Genomic DNA, 25284 nt, shown 5'->3' on the forward strand with positions numbered 1-25284 from the left:
CATTTCTATTACTCTAGTCTTCAGTGTCAAATTAATCTTCAGAAATGATTCTAATATGCTGGTTTGCTGCTCAAGAAACATTTCCTTTTATTGTCAGTGTTGAAAACAGTTGTGATGCTTACTATTATAACATTCTTTGATAAAATATATATTTCAAAAGAACAGCATTTATTTGAAATCGAGATCTTTTGTAAGATTATAAATGTCTTTGATGTCACTTTTGATCAGTTTAATGCGTTTGTTCTGAATAAGCTTACTTACCGCAGAATTTTCAAACAAAATCTTAAGCAGCAAAAAGTTTCTTATGCACCAAATCAGCACATTAGAAATAGTATGAGCTTATTCAATTTATTCTGTAAATCTGAAACTGCATGCAATTTTGTGAAGTTTAGATGGCTCATTATTCCTTCTTGATTTCTTGCTCTCTCCCCCTCTGTGAGAGTGTTTTGTTTTTGCAGTAGGACATCTGTTGCACCCTCCGCCCTCCATTCTCTGTGCTCTTTTACACAAAATTAGCGGCACGTGACTTGTTTGCTTGCTGAGTCAGATCCGTAAGGCTCACATGGTTTTATCCTGCACAGTTGTATGCCGTACACCACACCTGCTTCAAAATGAATGACCGGGAGAAGCAATTCTCTACTTGGTGGATGTGTTCGAAATACTAACCTACTGCTTACTGCATACTGCCAACTATTTTTTTGTTTAACTGTACATACTATGTACTCTATATACTACAGAAAAAGTAAGAGTAGTGTGCTTAACAAAATGTTTGTATTTCTCTTACCACTCAAGATTCAAGTTGACTCAATAGGTGAAAAATGCACCTGTAGGAAAGAAAAATCAATAATAAGATGTTTCATTTGTTTCTCTTAGACAGCAATCAGATTGAATGGGGACACACTTCAGACTTTTTCTTGTCTGTTGGGTTTTTTTAAATGTGAAATGTTGTGACCAGCACAGAATAACATTTCTTTTCAGCCAACCTCGAAATGCAAACCTCCCAGCTTAGAAATGCCTTTATAATAGACTTTTATTTTATGTTTGGCAAAACCCTTTGTGTGTTGAAAAAGCAGAACCAGCTTTTCATGGGAGGGTTTGTTTGTCTAAAGCGAGTTGTGTTGGGTTTTGTCAGGCCCTTGGGGCATTGGCTTTCTGGATTCAGGATTTTTGGGTAAACATCTAAACATGAGCTAGACAATGACAGTAGCTGTCAAGGATTAGGCAAACACAGCCTGCACTGGAGTGAATAATGAAACGCTAACATCTCTCCTAATAGTTGACCATTTTCTCTGTGATGAAATGCTACAGGGATAGTTCTCCCAAAATTAAAATTCTTCTGTACTCACCCTCAAAAACCCTTTGCCTTTCTTTCTTGAGTAAAACACAAAAGGAGATGCTTGTTTCGCTTCCTTTCAATTAGAATGAATAGAAACTGGAGCTTTCATGCTTCAAAAAGGACACAAAAGCAACATAAAAGTATAATGATAGCAGTTCAAACTATTTGTGTACTTATATACCAAAGATCCTATGAATTTGTGAGTTATTTGATTTAGTTTACAAAAACAGTCTGAATGATTTGGTCACAAACCGCTGTGGGGAAATATTTTCTATGAATAATGAATTGAATTCTGTTCTGTTCTGTTCCAAATACAGTTGCTATTATATATATTATAGTTGCTTTAAAAGATTTGGATATAGTGTGCAATTAGTTTGAACTACTTTTAAAATACTTTTGATGCTTGAAACTCTCTGAGAGTGATTAGTCATTTTCAGCATGTGTCCTTTTGTGTTCCATGGAAAATTAAAAATATCTGCATGAGAGTGAAGAAAGGATGACAGAATTTCCCTTATTCAACTAATTGTTTAAAGATACACCGGTTTAATATAAAACCCAACACGCCTGTTTAACAAACTAATGGAAACTACTTAAGTAAATTTGTAAATCAGCCTTTTTGACTTGACAATTATAACTGTATCCTCTGTCATTCTTTCAGCTGGCCAGTATGAGGAGCTGGAGTGACCTGCGAAACGAGATCCTGTTTCTGACAAAAAACGCCACTGGCTCGCCGAGTCTGATGTACCAGGCTGTGTCCCGTATTGTGTGTGGACACCCGGAAGGCGGTGGCCTCAAGATCAAATCCCTCAACTGGTATGAGGACAGCAACTTCCAGGCGCTGTTTGGCAGCCACAACGACAGTGATGACGAACCAGTTTCAGTCTATGACAACACCACCAGTACGTCAAAGCTACAATAGTGTTTAGTATTTTTATATACTATTTTAATTTTTATTAATATTTAGAATTAGGTTTTGTTTGAATTTTTAGGATTTTTTGTCCTTTTATCATTTTTATTTTATTTTATTTATTTTTGTTTGTATATCTTTTTAGCTTTAATTTATTGTATATTTCATGTTTGGTTATTGTAATTGTAGTACTTTAACTTAGATTTTATTTCAGTTAATTGCCAAGGCAACATTTATTTTTTAAGTTCTTTTTTTTTATATATATTTAATTATCTTGATATATCATAAAATCTATGACTCAGGGCAGGTTGATGTTTTACAAAAAATAAATAAATACAGGATTTCCCTATAAAATGTATGTTATTTTATTGCGGCTCAATTTCAATTAAATAAGCACTTCTTATTTTCTACAACAGAAATTATCATGCTTTTTCATAAACAAAATGAATTGCGCTTGAAATGATACTAGCATACTGCACAACAGTGGTACAATATGATGCAAAGCATGCAACATTAAACGAATGCTAAATTGTCCTTTAATGCATATTCTCATGCATTGTGCTTCTAGCTCCCTACTGTAATAATTTGATGAAGAACATGGAAGCCAGTCCCATCTCTCGAATGATCTGGAGAGCATTGAAACCTCTCCTGATGGGGAAGATCCTCTACACACCACACAGCCCTGCAACACAGAAGATCATTCATGAGGTAACTGTCCTGAAAAGAAAAAAAACATGTGCATGGTACTTGCAATGATTTGTTGATTAACATCCTTGTTCTTTCCCAGGTCAACAAGACATTTCAGGAGCTCGGAATTCTACGAGATTTAGGCGGAATGTGGGAAGAAGCCAAACCGAAGGTTTGGAACTTCATGGAGAACAGTGAAGAAATGGATCTGATGCGGGTATGATCTGCCTAACTCTCATTACTGCCTCCATTTGGCTGGAGATTACCAATGTTGAAGCTAATTTTAATTTCCATTTCTTTGTTCCTCCAATCGCAGATGCTTCTTCGAAACAATGCCACTGCTAGTTTCTTCAGTGCCCAGTTGGCTGGGACTCAGTGGAGCGTGGAGGATGTTATAAGCTTCTTGTCTAAGCACTCCGAGGACAAGCGTCCCCATGGAACGGCATTTACGTGGCGGGATGTCTTCAATGAGACAGATCAGGCCATTATGAGCATATCCCGTTTCATGGAGGTTAGAACAGCTCTCTTTCATGCTACCTTTTCCTTTCTTTTCTCCTCCTACACATTTCCTTTCTATCTCATAATCCATCTGTCTCCCACATACATACTTTTACATAAAACATGTCAACAACCAATCATAAGTCGCATAGCATGTCGCAACCGGCTGGATTTCACATTTGTCGGGAGAAAGGCATGTGCAAAATGTGTTTGGATGTCCTGTTCCATAAATTGTTTTTGAGTTTTGAATGTGTCTAATTCAGCAATATGACGTATGTTAATATGACAAAATGAGATGTGAAAGATAAAAAGGAAGTGAAAATAAACTTGAATGTAGACTCAAGAGGTGTATACTGTGACTGGGGAAGACAAACAACACGCAATCATTTTTAATGGGTCAAAAGTTCCCTTTTACAGTAAAATAAGACCAAGCTATTACAGGTCAAATAGATTATTTTAGGTCAGCTATAAAAGTTATTGATTAAATCACACACTGTAGCATTTATAATCTAACATGGTCAAATAAAATCAGCTCATTATCAATCGATATTTAAGCCACATTGTGACTGAATGGTGTTGTTTTTTTCACAGTGTGTAAACCTAGATAAACTTGAACCTGTGAGCACAGAGGAGAAAATGGTGAATGAGTCCATGAGTCTCCTGGACAACAGAAAATTTTGGGCGGGAATTGTGTTTCTGGACATTCAGTCCAACAGCACTGAACTTCCCCCACACGTCAATTACAAGATCCGCATGGACATTGACAATGTGGAGCGCACAAACAAGATTAAAGATGGGTAAGTTGATGTTTTCTTTTCTTAAATGCCCAATAATGGAAACTAGCTAGATAGTATGCTATGAAATCACATGCTTATTGTGTTTTTTGGTTGGCAGGTATTGGGATCCCGGTCCCAGGGCTGATCCGTTTGAGGATATGCGGTATATTTGGGGAGGATTTACTTACCTTCAGGATATAGTTGAACACAGCATTATCAGAGCAGTTACTGGGACCAAAGAGAAGACTGGTGTTTACATTCAACAGATGCCTTATCCATGTTATGTAGATGATATGTAAGTATTCCACTGCACTGCAAATAAACCTAATCAAATAAAAGAGACGGCACATTATTTCCCCTGCAGTAAAAAACTAAACAAAAAAACATTGCATGCTTGTCCAGACTACTTTATGCTAATCTTTCAGTATGTTCTGTAACAGTTGGAACAATTCTTAAAAATTCCCCTCTTTTCCTGTAGTTTCCTTCGCATTATGAGCCGTTCTATGCCGCTTTTCATGACTCTAGCCTGGATGTACTCAGTGGCCATCATCATCAAAGGCGTCGTCTACGAGAAGGAAGCCCGGCTCAAGGAGACCATGAGGATTATGGGATTGGACAATGGAATCCTGTGGTTCAGTTGGTTCATTAGCAGCCTCATCCCTCTTCTCATCAGCGCAGGCCTGCTGGTTCTTCTACTCAAGGTACTAAAAAGACATCAGCAGATCTTAAGACAGGTTGTTTTCTAGGAAGCAAGCTTTTTCCCTTACAAAAAACATTCAGTACTCAATTTAGTTATAACAAATTATTTATACTGTATTGCAATTTTGACTTTTTTTCTGTCGTAGTATTTTTTTATGTTAAGAGTGCTAGTTACTTTGTGGCCATTACTCTTCCGTCATCCCTTAGTGTTATTTGATCTGAAAATGTATGTGTTTATTGTACTGCTTATCTTAATAATAATAATAATAATAATTAGTAGTAGTAGTAGTAGTAGTGTAGTATAATTATAATTAGTAGTAGTAGTGAAACTATTACATGAAAAAACATAAAAAGCAAAAAAAAACATGAACATTTTTTTTTTATTTTGACTTGGCAACTAACTGAAATAAAATAAGTTTAAGTAATAAAATTGCAAAAACTTAAATCAATCATAAATTAAATTAATTTACTAACTAATTAAATAAATTAAAAACTAATCAGAAATGAAGATGAATAAAATAAGAAATATGAAAATAAAATGACAAATAATGACAAAACCACAAAAAAATGACTACAAACTAAAATGAAAATAAAAAATGAAAATATAAGAGTTAAAGCTAATTCAAAATATTAATAAGTACTATAATAATAGAAAATAAGTAAATAATACTAATATAACAGTAATTGTTATTATTACTATTATTAATGTTATTTTAGTACCTTTGATATACTATTTTTTTATTCATATTTCTATTTCTATTTTAATTTTTAAGTTTTAGTAATTTCATTGTTTTTGTAGTTTTAGTAATTTTTGTTTTATGTGTGTGTGTGTGTGTGTGTGTAAAACAAAAACATTTTATTTCTGTCAGTTGTAGTTAATATACCCTATAGATAACCCTGATTATTATTATTAATTGTAATAAAGATTATTATTCATTATGTGGCATTCTTTAAGAAACCGTCATTAATAGAAGCAAAACAGAGACAATAAACCTGATTTCTTTTCCCTTTCCAGATGGGTAATCTCCTGCCCTATAGTGACCCTGGCGTAGTCTTCCTCTTCCTCGGGTCATTCGCTGTGGTAACCATCATGCAGTGTTTTCTGATCAGTACGGCGTTCGCACGTGCCAACCTGGCAGCGGCTTGCGGGGGCATTATCTACTTCACCCTCTACCTGCCTTATGTGCTCTGCGTGGCTTGGCAAGACTACGTGGGCTTCAGCGCCAAAGTCATCGCTGTAAGTTTATGACAACCTACCAAAAAAAAAAAGTAAAAATATCAGTTACTAAGTCCAAACGTGTATGTGTGCAGCGTCATCGGTTGTTGGCCAAGTGCATTAGGTTATCATACAGTATATTACATAAGGAAGCTGATTTATACTGCTCTCCTTATCTAAAACAACTTACAGGTGCGATGAGAATATCTTAACTGTAAAATCGCACTTTAAACCCATTGTAGGCTTTGGTTCCTGACACTAGATTACAAGGAATCTTCACTCGGGTGTTCCTGTTTAAACTAGTTAAATGCTTGTGATCTGGGCCACTAATACAAGAGTTCAGTTAGAGGTGAGCCAGCATTACTGAGATTACTTTGACCAAGGCACTTAACCCTAGGCGGATTGATCCTGCGCAGTTACCTGATTACTTGTCAATAAACTGACTTACAGTAGACTTATCGCATGAACTCCAGGTCCTGCTGGAACAACCTGAGTTTAAGTGTCCAGCTCAAGGGCAGAGATGTAATAGGGAATCTCAATCAGTACATTTACACGCATTTTGAAAGTAATTTGAACTATTTGAGTTAAACTAAAACTATTTTTTAAAGGTCATTTAAACGATTTAATATGACTCAAATCATACCAGATTATTTATTACTAATTTTTGTATTTTTTACTCAATATTTTTATCTTGTTTTACAGTAAAAATATCTAAACATTCCCAAATCATGATTTACTTGAGAGCCAAAATTATTTAAGATGTTTTCTGAAGAAGTTATCAAAATTGAGTTCATGCTTGAAATGAGAAATAAATCTGCCTGTAGGGTTAGAAAAATAAAATGATTGACCTTTTACCAATTTTAAGCATAAACTAAAGAAGCATGACTACTCATTTTATGTCATTTTGCTTCAAGTAAATATATCTTGATTTGTGAATCTTTAGATAGTTGTACAAGACAAAAATACTACAGAAGAAATTCACTTTTTGCAGTGTAGATAAGCAACTGCATTATAGGGAGTGTAAAATGGTAATGTTAAACTAAATTACTTATTTTGGTGAAAGAAACCATGACTAGCATTATAAGTGAACTTCAGGTGGGAAAGAAAACAGAACACCACTTAACGTCTAATTTGGTTGTGATCACAGAGCTTACTGTCTCCAGTGGCGTTTGGATTTGGCTGCGAGTATTTTGCCCTGTTTGAAGAGCAGGGTGTGGGCATCCAATGGAATAACCTCTTCTCCAGCCCAATGGAAGAAGACAACTACAACCTCACCACCTGCCTCATCCTCATGTACTTTGATGCCTTCCTGTATGGGGTCATGACCTGGTACATTGAGGCCGTGTTCCCAGGGCAGTATGGCATTCCCAGGCCATGGTACTTCCCTTTCACTAAATCCTACTGGTTTGGAGAGAGCAACACAAACAATACTGCAGTTCATGGAAAGAAGAGCAATGCTGGGGGTAAGAAAAGGTTTTTTTTTAAATAAGGGATACACCAATATTAAAATTCAAAACTGATGATTGTTTTCATGTTATGGCCGATTACTGTTTAAAAACTTAAAAACTATGCTATTTTAGAGGCAGTTTAGTGGGACATCCAGTTTTCAGTGCCAGTAGACTGAGTTTTGAATTTGTTCATTAGATATAATCTTAAATACAATTGATTAATTGTGATTTGTATTGTTTTTAAAAGCCGTCCGCATTGAAGAGGAACCCACTCACCTTGAATTGGGAGTTTACATTAAGAATCTTGTGAAGGTTTACCGTCATGGCAAAAAGCTAGCAGTTGATGGATTGACACTTGGCTTCTATGAGGGGCAAATAACTTCTTTTCTAGGTCACAATGGAGCTGGAAAAACCACCACCATGTAAGTTCACATTTCACTTTATATTCAAGAATCTTGAATAAAATGCATCACTGTTTCACGTTAGAATGATTTCTGAAGGATCATATGGATTGGAGTAATGGCTGCTTGAATTTAGTTTTTTCTTTTTGGTTACAATATCTAACCGTCCAATTTGCCTTCATTGTTTTAGGTCTATCCTAACTGGACTTTTCCCTCCCACCTCTGGCACTGCATATATCATGGGCAAAGATATTCGCTCAGAGCTCAGTTCCATCAGACGGAGCCTCGGAGTGTGTCCACAACACAATGTACTCTTCAGCATGTAAGTGCTTTTATTCGAAAACAACACAAGGCACATATTAGCTGATGCTAAGGTTGTATAGATCAGTTCTGCGGATGCTAATCTACCTGCCATGTTTCAGGTTGACTGTAGAAGAGCACATCTGGTTCTACGCCCGTCTGAAGGGTCTGTCTGAGGAGGATGTGAAGGCTGAGATGGAGCAGATTCTGACTGATACTGGCCTTCCACACAAGCGCAAATGCAGGACCAGCCAGCTGTCAGGTGTGTGCCATTATAACCTCTGAAATTATGATTTGATGGTTGTTTGATTTGTTGTGAACTTACATGTTTGTGCTCCTCAGGTGGTATGCAGAGGAAACTCTCAGTAGCACTTGCTTTTGTTGGAGGGTCAAGGGTTGTTATTCTGGATGAGCCCACTGCTGGTGTGGACCCATACGCTCGAAGAGGCATCTGGGACCTTCTTCTGAAGTATCGTGCAGGTAGCTACCCCATTCATTTTGTATTTAAAAACAGAAAATGCCATCAGATTTTAGTGAATCAATGAGGACTTTGGGTATTTCTTAGGTCGGACTATCCTTCTTTCCACCCATCATATGGATGAAGCAGATATTCTGGGTGACCGTATTGCTATCATCTCCCATGGAAAGCTTTGTTGTGTGGGCTCTTCGCTCTTTCTTAAGACTCAACTGGGAACTGGATACTATCTTACCTTGGTGAAGAAAAACACTGAGCCTTCTCTCAGCTCTTGCAGGAACTCAAGCAGCACTGTGTCCTTTGTTAAGAAAGTAAGTATACTTCAATTTGCAAAAACACTCAATGAACACATTGATTTGTTGTTTAGCTAATAAGCTAAACACTGTTGTTTCACTGTTTTTTTAGGATGACAATGCATCTGAGAGCAGTTCGGATGCTGGTCTAGGTAGTGATCAAGAGAGCGAAGCCGCCACAGCGATTGGTAAGATACCACCTGACCTCAAACTTTAAAATGATGAATAACTTTTCAGTTTTAGAGATTATAACTGAATCTTCACTAAAGTTTTCAATATGTTCTGCAGGAACTACATGGACCGAATCTCCTGTTATTCCTGTTGATGTGGCCCTCATCTCCAGTCTAATCCTGAAGCACGTTCCTGCTTCTCGCATGGTGGTAGACCTCGGTCATGAGATCACATATGTGTTGCCGTACGAGTCTGCCAAAGATGGTGCTTTCGTTGAGCTCTTCCACGACCTGGATGATCGGCTTGCTGAACTTGGCATTTCAAGCTATGGTGTATCAGATACTACACTAGAAGAGGTACGTGTAGCTTGTCTTGGCTTTTATCTGTCAACAAAAAGCTTTAGGATGTTAGCTGTGATTTTTGACTACATATGCAAGTTACTAATGATCTTTATTGGGTGTCTTTATAGATTTTCCTTAAAGTGGCAGAAGACAGTGGAGTTGATACTGAAATCATCTCAGGTAAATTTGTACCTCACTATTAGCTCTCTAGTAAACTGAATAAGCAGTAAAAGACAAAAATCCATAAAAGATCTCATATTGTATTTTATTTTTTTAGATGGAACTCTGCCAGTGCCCAGACATAGACGACACGCATTTGGCGCTGACCACCAGAGCTGCCTCAAACCCCTGACTGAAGACGATAACTTTGACTGCAACAACTCTGACGGTGATCCAGGTAAACCTTAAAATCCCTAAAACACCTATACCGTATCTTTACAGTAGAGTCAGCCAAATATCTTCTTAAATTGTTCGGTTTTAAATGTGCTGTTGCCAATTCCTGTTGATATATTTGATCACCAGAATCCAAAGAGACAGACTATTTGAGCGTTTCCAATGGGAAAGGATCATATCAAGTGAAAGGTTGGACTTTGAAGAGGCAACAGTTTGTGGCTTTATTGTGGAAGAGATTTCTTTATGCTCGCCGCTCAAGGAAAGGCTTCTTTGCACAGGTAGGAATGGGAAATATAGTCAGTAAAAAATAAACCTAGGCTGTGTTTACCAAAAGCATCGTAAGACTAAGTAAATCAAAGAATCTGTTGGTGCCAATGGTTTCTATGATTCCCAAAAATATTGTAAGCCTAAGTAGATTGTATACACTATTAACGCCAATGGTTTCTTTCCACGATCCAAGTAGATCGTAGAGACTACTGATGCCAGTTGTTTCTATAATCTAGTTAGGCCTATGCTACTTTTGGGAAACACAGCCTATATCAGTACAGTTCAGTTTTGATCAACTCACTTTGATTCTCTTTGCAGATTGTTCTTCCCGCTGTGTTTGTGTGCATTGCTCTGGTATTCAGTCTTATTGTGCCACCATTTGGAAAATATCCCAGCCTGGCTCTCAATCCCTGGATGTATGAAGAACAGTTCACATTCATCAGGTATGACAAGGACAATGTGCTACACAACATTAATTTAAAATACTTGCATGGAACCATTTAGATTAATTTCAGTCTCTTTTCATTACAGTGATGATGCTCCACATGATATAAGCACACAAAAATTACTCAACGCTTTATTAGATGATCCTGGCTTTGGAACACGATGCATGGCAGGAGAACCAATTCCGTAAGTAATAATTAATAAGTAGTAACTAATATTTTTAATTTAATAAAAAACTAAGCTTGTCTTCTCCCTTGGTTTTAGTGATACTCCCTGTACAATGGGCGATGAGGAATGGTCTTCACCAGAAGTGGCAGAAAGCGTGATGGAAATTTTCACGTCAACAAACTGGACCATGGACAACCCATCACCTGCTTGCGAGTGCAGCTGTAATGGCAAAAAGAAGATGCTCCCAGAATGCCCTGCTAGTGCAGGTGGACTACCACCTCCTCAGATTAAGATGAGTGAAACTGAGACCCTCCAGAACCTGACGGGACGAAACATCTCAGACTATCTAGTGAAGACCTATGCACAGATCATTGGGAAAAGGTATGGCCTGATTGTCTGTCCACATGAACTGAAATAGTTCAGTAGCGTCATTCAACACATTAACGGATTGTTTCTTTCATAGTTTAAAGAACAAGATATGGGTGAATGAATTCAGATATGGAGGATTTTCATTGGGAGCTAGAAGCACTCAGGTACTTCCTCCTGCTGAAGAGATTGATGATGCCATCTCTAGAGTCAGGGAAATCTTCCAACTGGAGAAGGTAAGCTGAAACGATGACTCTTAGGAAATTAATCAAATAGCTCTCAGGAATAGTGCATGAAGTATTTCTTATCCTACGGTTTTAGGACTCAGGATCAGCGGCTGACCGTTTCTTGAAAAGCCTGTCAGCCTTCATCAATGGGCTGGACACTAAGAATAATGTCAAGGTGAGGGACAACTGGACAACTGCTATTTTTAAACCCATTCTAGACATTCTAAGTTCACTTGGAGTGATATTTATTGGCATTTTGTTTTCAGATATGGTTCAATAACAAGGGCTGGCACAGTATTGGAGCCTTCCTCGGTGTAATGAACAATGGTATCTTGCGTGCCAACTTACCACCTGGCAAAGACCCCCGTCAGTTTGGCATCACTGCATTTAACCATCCACTCAATCTGACCAAGGAACAGCTTTCTCAAGTGGCCTTGTAAGCATTGAAACATTGATTAAATGCAATTTAAGGACACCGGTCATGTTTTTCTAATCTCTGAACCCTGATTTATGGCATTTCAGAATGACCACCTCAGTGGACGTGCTGGTTTCCATCTGTGTGATCTTCGCCATGTCCTTCGTCCCTGCCAGCTTCGTTGTCTTCCTCATTCAGGAGCGAGTGAATAAGGCCAAGCACATGCAGTTTATCAGTGGAGTGCAGCCATTGCTCTACTGGCTGGCCAACTTTCTCTGGGATATGGTAAGTGTTTGATTTCACTTTCAAATCTCATAATGCACCACTCACCTACTTGGCTGCTGACCCAAAATCTCTAATGCACATTTCTGTTTTCTGGTACAGTGCAATTATGTTGTTCCTGCTACTCTGGTGATCCTGATCTTTGTGTGCTTTCAACAAAAAGCCTATGTCTCTGCAACCAACCTGCCTGTTCTCGCCCTTCTACTGCTTCTTTATGGGTAAGAAAGACAGATCAAGACATTCACTTATATTGATCATTCCAGCTCAATAAGGCAATGATTTATGTAGGTACTGACAGTATATTTTTTGTAAATGGAAACAGGAAAAAAAGATTATGAACTACATTTATAATAGAAATATAATAAAATACGGGAGAAACAGACTATAAAGTATGTTTAGGGACATTTTTAAAAAAAGAAAAAAATATATAATATAAAATCTATATAAAAATAGAAATAAAATTCAAATAAAAATCACATTATAAAGTATGTTTGTGTATATTTTCTAAAGAAATTTTGAAAGAAATGGAATATAACAGAAAAAATACAAAGTACTTTTTGGTTAATTTTCTGATGAAGATGTGAAATAGAATAAACATAGGAAAAAATTATAAAGTACATTTAGGTGTATTTTCTTCAGAAAATAAAGAAATTGAATAAAAAAAAATATTTAAAAACTGATTATAAACCACATTTAAAAATATATATACTGTATATATAAAGTATGTTTAGGGACATTTTTGAAGAAAATGTGAAATAGAAATAGAAAAATAGAAAAAAAACTGAATACAAACTAAATATTTAAATAAAAATAGATTAAAAATGGGGGGATCACATTCACAATGTTTGGGTATATTTTCTAAAGAAATTTTGAAAGACATGGAATACAACAGAAAAAATACATTTTCTAATGAAGATGTGAAATAGAATAAACAGGAAAAAAATTCAATTGTATTTTCTGAAGAAAATGGGAAAGAAACTGAATAGAAAAAAAACTGATTATAAACCACATTTAAAAATAAATAATATATGTTTAGGTATATTTTCTGAAGAAAATGTGTGGTTCTTGTCTTCGCGAAATATCTCTTTGACAGTCAGATCCTTAGATATTGCTGGGGGTCCCACATGGGGCCTCTATATATTTCCTTTAGTGAAAGAGCCCACCCTCACATAGATAATATACTGCAGATATGTAAAAACCCCTTTGGGGCCCCATATGTGATTATACATTATACTTTCCAAAGTCAAAAGAGCCTACAACCTGGGAATCTTCTTTAGTTAAAAGAGCCCACCCTCATGTCTCTCTGATATTGTGGTACCTAGATATGCTTGGGGCATGATGTGTGACCTCAATACACTGCCAATTTGCACATAACATTTTCCCTGATAATAAATACTTATTCTTGTCTCTCTTCAGGTGGTCCATCACTCCTCTTATGTACCCGGCTTCATTCCTCTTCAAAATCCCCAGCACCGCTTACGTGGTGCTCACTAGTGTTAATATCCTCATTGGGATCAATGGCAGCGTGTCCACTTTTGTCATGGAGTTATTTGGAAATAACGTAAGAAATTGCTTTTTTGGTTTCATTCTAATGCAGTCTTACTATTTGCTATTCTTAGCAGTAATTCTCAAGCACACATCGTGATTTATAATGCCGCTCATCCTCTGCTGCAGGAGATTGGTGGCATTAATGACATCCTGAAGAACGTTTTGCTCATCTTCCCACATTTCTGCCTGGGTCGAGGTCTCATCGACATGGTGAAGAATCAGGCCATGGCTGACGCTCTGGAGAGATTTGGTAAGATTAGCTTGCTCCACTTTAAATGGAAATTTTTTGATGAAGATTACAAGAATAAGAGCAATGAAGTTCAGAGTTTGACCTCATCAGCTTGATCTGTGTCTACTTTATTACCTCTAACTACTGAAAGGGTCATTATTATAGATGCTGAATGCTCTCTTACCTTGCATTAGGTGAGAACCGCTTCCGTTCTCCATTGGAGTGGGACATGGTGGGCAAGAATCTTTTTGCTATGGCTGTGGAAGGAGTGGTTTTCTTCATCATCACAGTCCTTATCCAGTACCGTTTCTTCTTTGAACCCAAGTAAGCAACATCACAACATGACTTTCTGTAACAAATTACATTTATATGAATTGCTAATGAAATTATGGATTAGAAGATTTAGAAGATCTAAAGTGATGGTTTGATCATTTTCCACAGGTCTTTAAGTGCCAAGTTGAGTCCGATCGGAGAGGAAGATGAGGATGTGGCCAGAGAGAGGCAGAGAATCATGAGTGGAGCTGGACAGGGAGACATTCTTGAACTCAGACAACTCACTAAGGTCAACAGAAATCCTCTGCTGATGATCACAGACATCAACTTCAGTATTTCAAATTTAGACAAATAAATGGTGCCCTCATCAATGTCATCCTTTTCTTTTTCAGGTGTACAAGCGGAAACAGAAGCCCGCTGTCGATCGTCTATGTGTTGGCATTCCTCCAGGAGAGGTAATTCATGACAGCTGCCTCATGATCAGCCTCATCCGAATGAATCACGCCTACTGTAAGACCACAAACTGACGTGTTTCCTTCTTCTTTCAGTGTTTTGGTCTGCTTGGTGTCAACGGAGCCGGAAAGACAAGTACTTTTAAAATGCTGACCGGAGACTCAGTGGTCACAAAAGGAGAAGCATTCTTGGCTGGGAAAAGGTACAGACAGTAAAATACAAGTAGTTATTACATTATAACAGATGATACTTCCTTATAACAGCTTAGTCTATTATAAACACAGGTCATAGGTTAATCTTAAACTTCTGTGAGTGTGAATGCATTTTTTGATGACGCTGCTCTTTCTGATTTCTAGTATACTCAGAGAAATAGATGAAGTACATCAGAACATGGGCTACTGCCCTCAGTTTGATGCCATCAATGATCTGCTGACAGGACGGGAACACCTGGAATTCTATGCCATCCTGCGCGGTGTACCTGAGAAGGAAGTTTGTGAGGTGAGCAGAGTATATGAACAAACACAAGTATTTAAACAGTGATTTGATATCATTTTTGTTATTTTAATATAATTTAAATTATATTTTTGATATAATTTCACGCTATGTGACATTTAGGGTGAATCATACAGGTCCATGTCATATTTAACCCCAAATAAAAAATAACCCCTGAAATTGTACATGCTTAAAAAAATTAAATGAGACTTATTTTCCACATTTGACATGCCAAATAAGTGTTTGCACCACCATAATGTTCATTATCCAAAAAATAAATAAAAATAAAAGTATTTATACAGGCTTTAAGGTTATGATTTAATTAAAAAATAATTGTACAAAATATAAAAATACTGTATTTAAGTAATAATTTCCACTGACAACACTTTTTGACCATTAAGCACATTTCCCTGTAATTCTTATCTCATTATTGTCATGCATAAAAAGTATTTATACAGCCTTCAACAGCTGATTTAAACTTTTTTTAAAAAGTACACAAAAAAATATGAAAAAGGAAAAAAACAATGTAGTATAGTAACGACAAATCACAATTAAGAATAAACAATTACAAAAAATAATGGTAATAATAATTTGAGAGTATATATATATATATATATATAATTTTTTTTGTAAGATTAACCCTAATAGGAACTATTAAAGTCTTGTTAGTATTTACTGATGTGTTGTATCTTGGCCAGGTGGCAGAGTGGGGAATCCGTAAACTGGGCCTTGTGAAATATGTGGACAAGAAAGCAGGAAGCTACAGCGGTGGCAACATGCGCAAACTCTCCACCGCCATATCACTCATTGGAGCCCCACCAGTGGTCTTCCTGGTATGTGCATTTCCTCAAACACACACACACGTACACACAAAGACACTTACACAACTGGCTCAAAGTCTTATGCCTCCTAGGGTGAATGTCTGCAAACTAATCAACAAAAACAACATCAGTCCGGATCATATGACCACTGTTTGGTTATTCTCTCAGCTGGGTTTCCTGCTCTGGTTGTATAAGGAGTTCAAGACTATAACACCCCCAGAGCTAAATTACCCTGAACTCTTTAGCCTTCGCTTTCAGAGAGGCCTCATAATGGGTTGATGACACAAAGATCACATAAGAACACTTAAGAGTCAGCAAGCCTGTTTCGGTTCAATTGAGTGTACGATACACGTGTGAAGAAGAGATGGTGCAGCTAATCAGTGTGTGTTTCCTGTTGAACCAATGGTCGAATCTGAGCCTGCTTTTGGTTACAGGACGAGCCCACCACTGGAATGGACCCCAAAGCACGACGAGCACTGTGGACCTGCATCCACAGCGTCATCAAAGAGGGACGCTCTGTCGTACTCACCTCACACAGGTACATTCACCACTTAAACTGAACACAAACAGTCATCTAAAATTATAGAGAAGGACATTAAGTGAGCTACTGCTAGACAGCAGCACTGGCAGCATTAATGATAGTATGTCTTTTTAGTTTAGTTTAAATTTTTGCTAAGCTTAGACTTCCATCTGTCACTAGGGGGCAGTATTTCATCTGTTTTCTTCCATACTAACCTGTGTTCTGTTCACTCCTTAGTATGGAGGAATGTGAAGCGCTGTGCACCAGGATGGCCATCATGGTGAACGGCAGGTTCCGCTGTCTGGGTAGTGTCCAGCACCTGAAGAACAGGTAAGATCATGATGAATAATATAGAGTGCAGCAATCGGGTTCTCGAAGCAAGAATCCCATTCATTTTCTCCATTGGGGAATTGGTTTTTAAAGATTATAGACAGACCTGCTGTGAGGTTGTTAGTTGATCATCTAAGCTTTGTTGAATTTGTCAGTTCAAATTTTTATTTGAACGTTATTTTTAATTAATTGTGTGTAAAACTTGAATTTTTGTGAAAAACTACATTACCCATGATTCTGCAGAGAAAGCTCTACCAATCAGAGAACCCAAACAAACTACCCCAAAAGAAAAACTACTTACATTTTTACAATGTACATATTTTGCAATATATATAAAATGTTATTTCTATATACACTAGATACACCAGCAACAAATCAATAGTTTTATATTTATCTGTCATTGTAATTGATTTTGTCATTCCCAATGCTTCACAGGATTGTAGTTCTTTCCCTCATTGAAGTCATTAAGTACACAGCCTTTTTGTCCAATTTTCATATATATTTTTGGGCTCCAAATCAAAGTTTGTGATTTTGTGAATTACCTCGTAGCTGGATAGTTTGGTTCATGGCTTATTTAAGCTATTAAAGGTACAATGTGTTAATTCTGCACAATAGCGGCATCATTGAATTGCAAAAATAATGACTCAAGTCAAGAACATTAAGCATATAGCATACTTTTTAGACGTGTGTAGGAGAGTTTTGATGCATATATATGTTTGTGACATCACTTGCTCCTCTTCCTGCAGATTTGGCGATGGGTACACCATCATTCTGAAGGTTGCGGGGCCAGATCCTGACTTGCAGCCGGTGATGAAGTTCATTGAGAGCGAGCTGCCAGGAAGTAACCTGAAAGAAAAACACAGAAACATGCTGCAATACCAGCTTCCCTCTTCCCTCACCTCCCTCGCTCACATCTTCAGCATACTCGCTAAGAACAAAGAGTTTCTCAGGATAGAGGACTACTCTGTGTCCCAGACCACTTTGGACCAGGTGAGGGGACATTTCCAACCCTAAATATCACTGGCACATTTCTGATTAGGGTTTGTTATGTATGTAGCACAGTGACCCCTACTGGGGACAAGAGGAAGTTACAAAACAGTCAACTGTTAAAGGAATAGTCATCATTTACTCACTCATTCATGTCATTCCAAACCTGTATGTCTGAACACAAAATAATATATTTTGAAGAATGTTAGTAATCAAACAGTTTTGGGTCCCATTGATTTCCATAGCATTTTTGTCTATACTGTTTAGTTACCATCATTCTTCAAAATATCTCATTTTGTGTTTCACAGTAGAAAGAATGTCATACAGGTTTTTTTATTTATGGGTGGACTATCCTTTTGGGACATGGCACATGAATAATATTCATTAAAGACAACAAAAAAATGGTATCACAACAAGGTTATTTATAAGTTTAAATTGATGAACTACAATAACTAAAACCAAAATTGAAATAAAAACAATATATTATATATAATAATATATTCACAACACATTTAACTCCCATAATGTGAAAAGTGAATGTTTGGCAGTAAATAATGTAGGTGATTATTGGTTAAAATTACTTTTTCAGCAGAAAAGTGAGATTTTTACATTTTGTTTAAAAAAAAAGGAAAATAAACTTTTTTACAATAACTTACACAGGTATTATTTAAAAACTACATAGGGTGTCAAGTTTTATTTCATGTTTATATTAATATCTGTCTTTAAATCTCATAAACTATTATAGTATTTAGTATATAATTATGTATTTATTACGTTTTGTTTTATTTGTCTTGCTGTGATTACTAAATACTCTTCTTCCCAATCATCAGGTATTTTTTAACTTTGCGAAGGACCAAAGTGACGACCACTCAGACAGCTCCATTCGCAGCAAAGAGACAGCGGTCAACATGGCCCTCCTGAGCCCTCTGTCTGTTAAAGAGAACATGGAGAAGCCAATAGAAAGCTTTGTGTGAGCCGGGTCTCCCTTTACACCACATGCTAACTGGAGCCAGTGGATTCCACATATTTCACAATGTTTTTGTGGCCTTTGAGCTGCGATCTGCTGTTCTGACCTCTGTCTGAAGATAAACGTCTTCTCCGGTCAGCAGAGAGGCAGATACTGCAGCCAAGACACTCAATGCAAGTCAATGCAAAAGAAATTAAAAAGACTTCTCTCGTGTTTCTAGCATGGCTGAATCCAAACCATGTTAGTCACAGTGTTAAAAACTTGAAGCCATAATTTCTGGTGTAGGCTGACTGCACAGACTCTATTTTGCGCAGTTGTCAATAGAGATCGATTTTCATTGTGCAAGATAATCGGCTCGATGGAAAAATGCCAATGATCAATAATTCAGGGTCAGTGTCTTTGTATTTTATTTTCTTAAGACTAGAAGACTGGGAATCACATGCTGAAGAATCAGAATCGTTTGCGTGGCCAAGGGCTGAACTGCAAAACTGAAAATTGTACTATGTTAAAATGATTTTGTTCTTAATATGTCTTTATTTATAAACAAGCAATTGTTTTAGATGTTTTAAAAAGTTAGAAGGGGCATTATTTTATAGGCCGTTCTATCCAAGAGTGCCTCGTGTTATCTATATACATGCCCTTGTGCATGGGCAAAACAAAAGTGTGATTGATTTTGTAGGTTTTTTTAATAAAATAATAAAATAAAGTTTATACAAGTAAGCTTTACGGTTACAATATGTAACAAATACCTCGACTGACACGGCAATCCTAGTGGATGCGCCAGGAGTCGCATGAACAACTTAGAAGGAAATCATTTAAAATGTACCATTTATGTGCCTTCTTTTGTAAAAGGGCATCTGGTGTGCCCTTCATTGGATCTCTGGACCATTAAATACAGAAATCCACAAACACAACACTGATTCCAGCTGTATTACATAGCCGTTCAGTACAGTAAGGGTGATCTGTCCATACATTGAGTTTGGATTGTTAAATCAGTATTTTGGATCTCATTGGGATTGGCGACAGCGTTGTCCGCCTTTCATCCAAGCACTTTACTTGCTGTGTTGATTGAAATTTAATTTAATGTCAAAATGTGTTAATCTTTTTGCACTGGATTCTCCACAGACAATGTTTTTTGCTGTTTTCCATTTACTGTTTAGTTTTGGTTTGAGTTCGACTAAAACGATAGAACAAAAAAACCCTAAAAAGGAAAAAAATAAAGTTTTAGTACCACAGTGATGTTCCTCATTAATACCTGTTTACATTTCAAATTTATGGCTGTGGATTGTCTGTTACTCGCTTTGTAAACTTACTGTATTTACACAATAAAATGCCAATTCTACAACACTAACACTGTTTGATCAGTGACGTCATATTGGGAAATTCAACATATGTATTATTTTCAGTGTTAATCTGCTTAAAATGCAACCAAAAGAAGCAACACTACATCTAATCCATGCAAAAATGCAAATTTTGACATTTTTGATTTTGACATAAGCATTTATTTAGATAAAGAATGACATTTGCAAAACACTGACGGTGAGTATCTGCAGTAGTTTGAGGATGGAAGTCTTACTGTGATGCAAAGCATTATTTTGATTCACGATCATAATTTGACCATCAGTGAAAACTTCAAGGAACTTGCTAGAATTAAATCCGTTTATCAGTTCACTTCTCATGCACTGCATCAATGAAATTTCCCTCTACATTTTCCTGAGTTTGGAGTCAAACCATGAAGCCACGTTATTTGATTGGTGAGAAAGCGCAGGGGAACATGAGTTTGTTGTTCTGTGACACCAGGTACACTGCACTCTCCCTAACTGCAAAAAAAATAAATAAATACAAACAGTAAAACATAAACAGATTATTTTTCCAAGACAAAAATTCTCAGAATGCTCTGATAATAACTGTATGATAATGTCCTGTGTAATGAGTTATATATAAGATTGACCTGCCGCTACCACTCTGGCATCTTCATGAGATGTATGCCGTATCGCTGCCCGCTGGTCTGCGCTCTCATACCACCATAAAACATGCACTGAAATAACAGAATACACATATATTTAAAAAAAGTCACCAAGTCTGTATTTATTTGATCAAAAATACAGTAATATTGAGAAACATCATTACTATTAAAATGTTTTATATTTTAAAATGTCATTTATTCCTGTGATGTTAAAGCTGAATTAGATTTACTATGAACTGATACAGCATTTATTTCAGGATTCTTTGATGAACAGAAAGTTCAAAAGAGCAGTATTTATTTGAAATAGATTTTTTTAACATTATGAATGTCTGTACTGTTGTCTACTTTGAGTCTTTGTTGAATAAAAGTATTCATACCTTTCCAAAAAAACAAAACAAAGCTACTAAACCCAAACTCTTGAACACTATTGTATATTTAAATGACAGGTTGTAACGGCAATTGTTTTAAAACATATCTGCTTTCTTGTCTACACTCACCTTGATTGAGCGGTCCAAATTCAGAGTGAAAAACCCCAACTGCGTGGGCGTATCCTGACCCTGTGTGGGTGCTCACTGCTGCCCGAAACGCCTTGCCCCACACCGCCGGACCGCCTGGCTTCATCTGGAAGGTGGCCAGCTCGAAAACTCCTACAAAAAACAACATATTTCAACAAAAGCCGATTAGATCAGTTTGCCTAGAGCATTTGAAATCTGTATAACTTTGTTTTGTTAACAATTTATGAACTTTTATGCATATTTATAATGACAGACAGGGGACCATTTTGGCAAACCTCTTTGAAAACAATCAATATGATCAATCAATAAGTTGTTAATATTTTTTTTGCTTATGTTTATATCACCTATAGTACCACGTGAGCATGCATTGGTGCCCCTTTGAAAATCAATGCATGAATGTTAATGCACATAGTTCTCACCTCCATCTTTGGGTGGCTTCTGAATTTTGCTCCAGGGTACGAGGTACGTCACCTCATTATCCTGAGAGCTCAGCATGGGCATCGCTTTAGAGATGTACTGCTCAATCCAGTTGGGGTCTTGAGCAAGGGCTGCCCGCACTGATGCCCGCTGAGCATAGCTGTCTAAACACCATTACAGCAAAGACAGAACGAAGTGTTTCTTATGGAGTAGCATGTGAGCTGCATTGTGCTTTTAGGCATTTTAAATAAAATACATATTGTCATAGTAAGATTACTGGTTTAATGCATTAACGCTAAGAATGTTTAAAATTCTTAACCCTCATGTTGTGTTACAGTCATTTTGACATGGAGAGGATTTTATTTTTCCTGAAAATGCTAGTTAATGTTATCACATTAGACTAAAACTTACTAAGACTGCTCACAAAGTTTTTTGTACTTTTTCTTTTTTTATTATTGGTGTTCCCAGTCAAAAATGTCCAGACAACAGAAAAATGCTTGTAAATTTTTTGTTATGCTATATATTTTTATCAAATACCAGATTGAAACTTCTTTTCTTTTTTAAAGATAGTTTTTTGGCGTTTTTGCCTTTAATTTGATAGGACAGATCAAAGTTGACAAGAAGCGAAGTGGTAGAGAGAGAGAGAGAGAGGATGGGATTGGGAAAGGTTTGTGAGCCGGGACTTGAACTCGCGATGCCCGAAGCACAACGGCGCTGCATGTCTACGCGCTGCCCATGAGGCTACCGGCACCAACAGATTGAATCTTTTTAATCAACTTGTTTTCTTTCAGTTAGTGTATATTTAGTTTTACTTTCTGGAACTGATTAATTGTAGGCCTCGTTGATCTGAGCTGAGCTTTTTTCTGAATGAAAAAAATCATTGTGGTTAATGTTGGCATTATTCACTCAAAAACTGAGGTGCGTACACTCGGATCAATGAGACCTATGAGAAAGCAAGTTGACAAAAAAAAAATTGAATTCAAGATTTGGTGATAATATACCATAATGAGAGATTTACATGAGAGTTTTTAGATGGCTAGTCATTTTTGACCAGGTAAAGAATTGTCAGCACAGCACAAGTGTTTTAAACAGGACGCCTCAGATAATGTGGGACACCTGCCAACCCCTAGAATTAAAGAGTCAGGCTCCCTAGGTCAGAAATTTTGATGTTTTGTTGCATTTTACTTATTGATGAATCCTAGAAAGTTTTAAAAGAATTCAGTCATTCTCACCATACTGCCAGATGTGGAAAACCTGATTGAGACCCCCATATTCCACACTCCAGTATCCAATGAGCTCTGAGTGGGCTGTCCGCAGGTGGATCTTCTCATTGGTCAGTTTGAGGAAGGCAGCATTGAGATGCGGCTGGATGTAATAGGTGCGGAACTCGTAGAAGGTTCCATGCTGCTGCTGAGGTCCGGTGGCGATCCATGCCCTGGGCTGCTCGGGACATGAAAAACAAACTGCTAGTGTCACCATGTGGTCATTATTGGAACTGTTTGACTTAGATACAAGATCTACACTTGTCTGAATCTATACAAACTATGTAACATTACATAAAACTGGCAACTCCAGACCTCTGCTTTCGTTTCTTATTTATATCAATTTCCTAAGGTTTTTTTTTAAGGCAGAGCCCCCATCCTAAACCTTGAGTACATAACATACAAAACCTTGAAACTAACATGTGATGTTTAAGATAAACTGTACAAATGTTTAAGTTCTACAGGCTTAGACCAGCCAATTCCCACTGAAGTACAAAGGTCTGGAAATTACGTTGTGTATATATTTCTTTAAACGAGACAACCCTATATTTAACTCTATGCAAGGACAGGTTAAAAACTGAACAGCTAGATACAATGGGTATAAATATAGAAGGGTCAAAAAGTCTCAAATTCAAAGTCACTAAATCAAATAAGCAAAGCCATGTGAACTCCTATGCACAAAAGGTCAGACTTTCTCAGTTTTCACAAGATGTTCTTGGATCTTTCTCAAAAAACCGCTGCTGTCATAAAGAGTCATATATTAAGATCTTTAACGTTAATGCTTATTATATAATTTGTTATACATTTTTGCAGTAGAATGTAAAATATAAGCAATTTTACCAGTAGTCTCAGACATTTGGACCTCATATGTAATTAATATAGGCTATGCATGAAAAATATGGGCCTCCAACATTAATGAAACACATTGTGTCTATTAAACACTTCTGCAATGATTTCATGCTTTTGTAACTCCTGACACTGCCAAGGTCTTAACAAACAATGTAACAATGGAGTTACATGATCATATGACTGACAATGGTGGGGCGTCCTCTGACACACCTCCAAAAAACTAGCGTTTGTCTTTTAATTCACACAGGTTCAGTATCATCAAATTGTTCTGTAAAGAAAACTTAAACTGTTGAATGTGAGCTCTTTCCCAATGTGTTAAACTAGTGACTGATGATTAAACTCACCGTAGGTCGGCTTTTCACAAACTGAGAGTGTTCTGCGTGGCGTGACGCGTTCCGAAAAATAGCGCGTAATTGTATCATTTTATCAGTGTGGATCTGAACTGTACCTGCAGCGTGATTGACAAGCCAGATGAGACGTGCAGTACTGAACGAAGTTCACTGTCAGTACGGAAGCCGATAGGCTACCATTCAACTTCGCCGCATAAAACAATCAGCTCTTGTGCAATATGTTATTTTTTTCAGTGGGCTGTTATTTATTTATTTATTATTATTATTATTATTAATCATCAGCCTTTAACATATACATTTATAATATTTAAAAATATTGTACAGCTACATATAGGTCAACCTTTGTAAACTTCTGATTCTCTATATATTTGAAATATTTCTCTTGCAGACAGAAATAGATGTATCTGACATAAACAAATACTAATCCTTCGCACATTAAGGAAACAGTTTGCCCTAAAACGGAAATGTTTTTAAAAAAGAAGTCTCTTATGTTACCCATGGAAGCATTTATTTGATCAAAAATACAGTTTAAAAAGTTATATTGTGAAATATTAGTACAATTTAAAATATTTATTCCTATTTTAATATATTTTACAATGTAATTTACTCCTGTTAATCATTAATTTCTTCCTAATTTTGAAATCAAAAATATTTTTTGTGTGTGCATTTATTCACCCTCTTATTGTTCCAAACCCATATGCTGTTTTTTTTTGTTTTTGCAGAACACAAAAACACACAAAAAAAATAAATTCTGAATTTACAGTCTTCTTATTTTTATACATAATTTTATACATATAATCCAAAACACGCACACACATTAAAAAGCCATAAAATTATCAACATGATGACTTTTTTAAATTATTAAAGTTAATTTAAGTTATTAAAAGGATAGTCCACCAAAAATAACAATTATGTCATAATTTACTCACCATTCCAAACATGTATGCATTTAATTCGTCAATTTATTATTTCCTCAATTTATTATTTCAATTTTTCAAAGATAGCCTGTTGTTAAAATATCAAGTAGAATATAATACCTTTAAACATTTATTTATCTCTAATTATTTGATTTATTTCGGGTTAAATTTGCAAGAATTTCTATGTTTTGTTTGTGCTATTTTTAATTTTCACTCCACCTAACACTATAATTCTTAAAATCGGAAGTTCTATTTTGCACGTTTTCATAAGAATTAAA

General features: G+C 36.4%; 2 protein-coding genes across 3 annotated transcripts in view; one reads left to right on the forward strand and one right to left on the reverse strand.

The window, feature by feature from the left end:
- abca1b (ATP-binding cassette, sub-family A (ABC1), member 1B) overlaps nucleotides 1-19644 on the forward strand; it is a 36160-nt gene extending 16516 nt beyond the window's left edge. For both annotated transcript variants that reach the window (XM_058798594.1, XM_058798595.1), the window contains 39 exons: nucleotides 1995-2235; nucleotides 2812-2951; nucleotides 3031-3147; nucleotides 3247-3441; nucleotides 4020-4225; nucleotides 4323-4499; nucleotides 4683-4905; nucleotides 5919-6140; nucleotides 7267-7582; nucleotides 7815-7989; nucleotides 8159-8290; nucleotides 8391-8530; nucleotides 8611-8748; nucleotides 8834-9054; nucleotides 9149-9224; nucleotides 9325-9563; nucleotides 9677-9728; nucleotides 9826-9945; nucleotides 10071-10219; nucleotides 10527-10651; nucleotides 10740-10838; nucleotides 10917-11201; nucleotides 11284-11422; nucleotides 11508-11588; nucleotides 11680-11849; nucleotides 11936-12113; nucleotides 12213-12328; nucleotides 13527-13671; nucleotides 13785-13908; nucleotides 14082-14211; nucleotides 14329-14449; nucleotides 14553-14615; nucleotides 14709-14815; nucleotides 14970-15111; nucleotides 15804-15938; nucleotides 16361-16464; nucleotides 16684-16776; nucleotides 17523-17766; nucleotides 18594-19644. In XM_058798594.1, the coding sequence (XP_058654577.1) occupies nucleotides 1995-2235; nucleotides 2812-2951; nucleotides 3031-3147; nucleotides 3247-3441; nucleotides 4020-4225; nucleotides 4323-4499; nucleotides 4683-4905; nucleotides 5919-6140; nucleotides 7267-7582; nucleotides 7815-7989; nucleotides 8159-8290; nucleotides 8391-8530; nucleotides 8611-8748; nucleotides 8834-9054; nucleotides 9149-9224; nucleotides 9325-9563; nucleotides 9677-9728; nucleotides 9826-9945; nucleotides 10071-10219; nucleotides 10527-10651; nucleotides 10740-10838; nucleotides 10917-11201; nucleotides 11284-11422; nucleotides 11508-11588; nucleotides 11680-11849; nucleotides 11936-12113; nucleotides 12213-12328; nucleotides 13527-13671; nucleotides 13785-13908; nucleotides 14082-14211; nucleotides 14329-14449; nucleotides 14553-14615; nucleotides 14709-14815; nucleotides 14970-15111; nucleotides 15804-15938; nucleotides 16361-16464; nucleotides 16684-16776; nucleotides 17523-17766; nucleotides 18594-18737 (6024 nt within the window). In that variant the 3' untranslated portion in view covers nucleotides 18738-19644. The remainder of the gene's footprint in view (nucleotides 1-1994; nucleotides 2236-2811; nucleotides 2952-3030; nucleotides 3148-3246; nucleotides 3442-4019; nucleotides 4226-4322; nucleotides 4500-4682; nucleotides 4906-5918; nucleotides 6141-7266; nucleotides 7583-7814; nucleotides 7990-8158; nucleotides 8291-8390; nucleotides 8531-8610; nucleotides 8749-8833; nucleotides 9055-9148; nucleotides 9225-9324; nucleotides 9564-9676; nucleotides 9729-9825; nucleotides 9946-10070; nucleotides 10220-10526; nucleotides 10652-10739; nucleotides 10839-10916; nucleotides 11202-11283; nucleotides 11423-11507; nucleotides 11589-11679; nucleotides 11850-11935; nucleotides 12114-12212; nucleotides 12329-13526; nucleotides 13672-13784; nucleotides 13909-14081; nucleotides 14212-14328; nucleotides 14450-14552; nucleotides 14616-14708; nucleotides 14816-14969; nucleotides 15112-15803; nucleotides 15939-16360; nucleotides 16465-16683; nucleotides 16777-17522; nucleotides 17767-18593) is intronic.
- A 572-nt stretch (nucleotides 19645-20216) lies between these two features.
- Nucleotides 20217-24313, reverse strand: nipsnap3a (nipsnap homolog 3A (C. elegans)). Its single transcript, XM_058798601.1, has 6 exons — nucleotides 24084-24313; nucleotides 22861-23068; nucleotides 21631-21792; nucleotides 21194-21343; nucleotides 20682-20768; nucleotides 20217-20550 (listed from the first exon to the last, which is right to left on the reverse strand). The coding sequence occupies exons 1-6, from the start codon at nucleotides 24159-24161 to the stop codon at nucleotides 20474-20476; spliced, it is 762 nt and encodes a 253-aa protein (XP_058654584.1). The 5' UTR covers nucleotides 24162-24313; the 3' UTR covers nucleotides 20217-20473.
- Nucleotides 24314-25284: the final 971 nt, after the last annotated feature.

The sequence above is a fragment of the Onychostoma macrolepis genome, chromosome 14, assembly GCF_012432095.1.
Source record: "Onychostoma macrolepis isolate SWU-2019 chromosome 14, ASM1243209v1, whole genome shotgun sequence".
In the NCBI taxonomy this organism is placed as follows: Eukaryota; Metazoa; Chordata; class Actinopteri; order Cypriniformes; family Cyprinidae; genus Onychostoma; species Onychostoma macrolepis.

Coding starts and splice junctions, on each gene's coding strand:
- nipsnap3a (XM_058798601.1), bottom strand. CDS start 24,161: ATGATACAATTACGCGCTATTTTTCGGAACGCGTCACGCCACGCAGAA. Junction 21,344..21,630: donor GAAGCCACCCAAAGATGGAG/GTGAGAACTATG, acceptor TGTTTTTTGTAG/GAGTTTTCGAGCTGGCCACC. Junction 20,769..21,193: donor ATTTGGACCGCTCAATCAAG/GTGAGTGTAGAC, acceptor CTGTTATTTCAG/TGCATGTTTTATGGTGGTAT.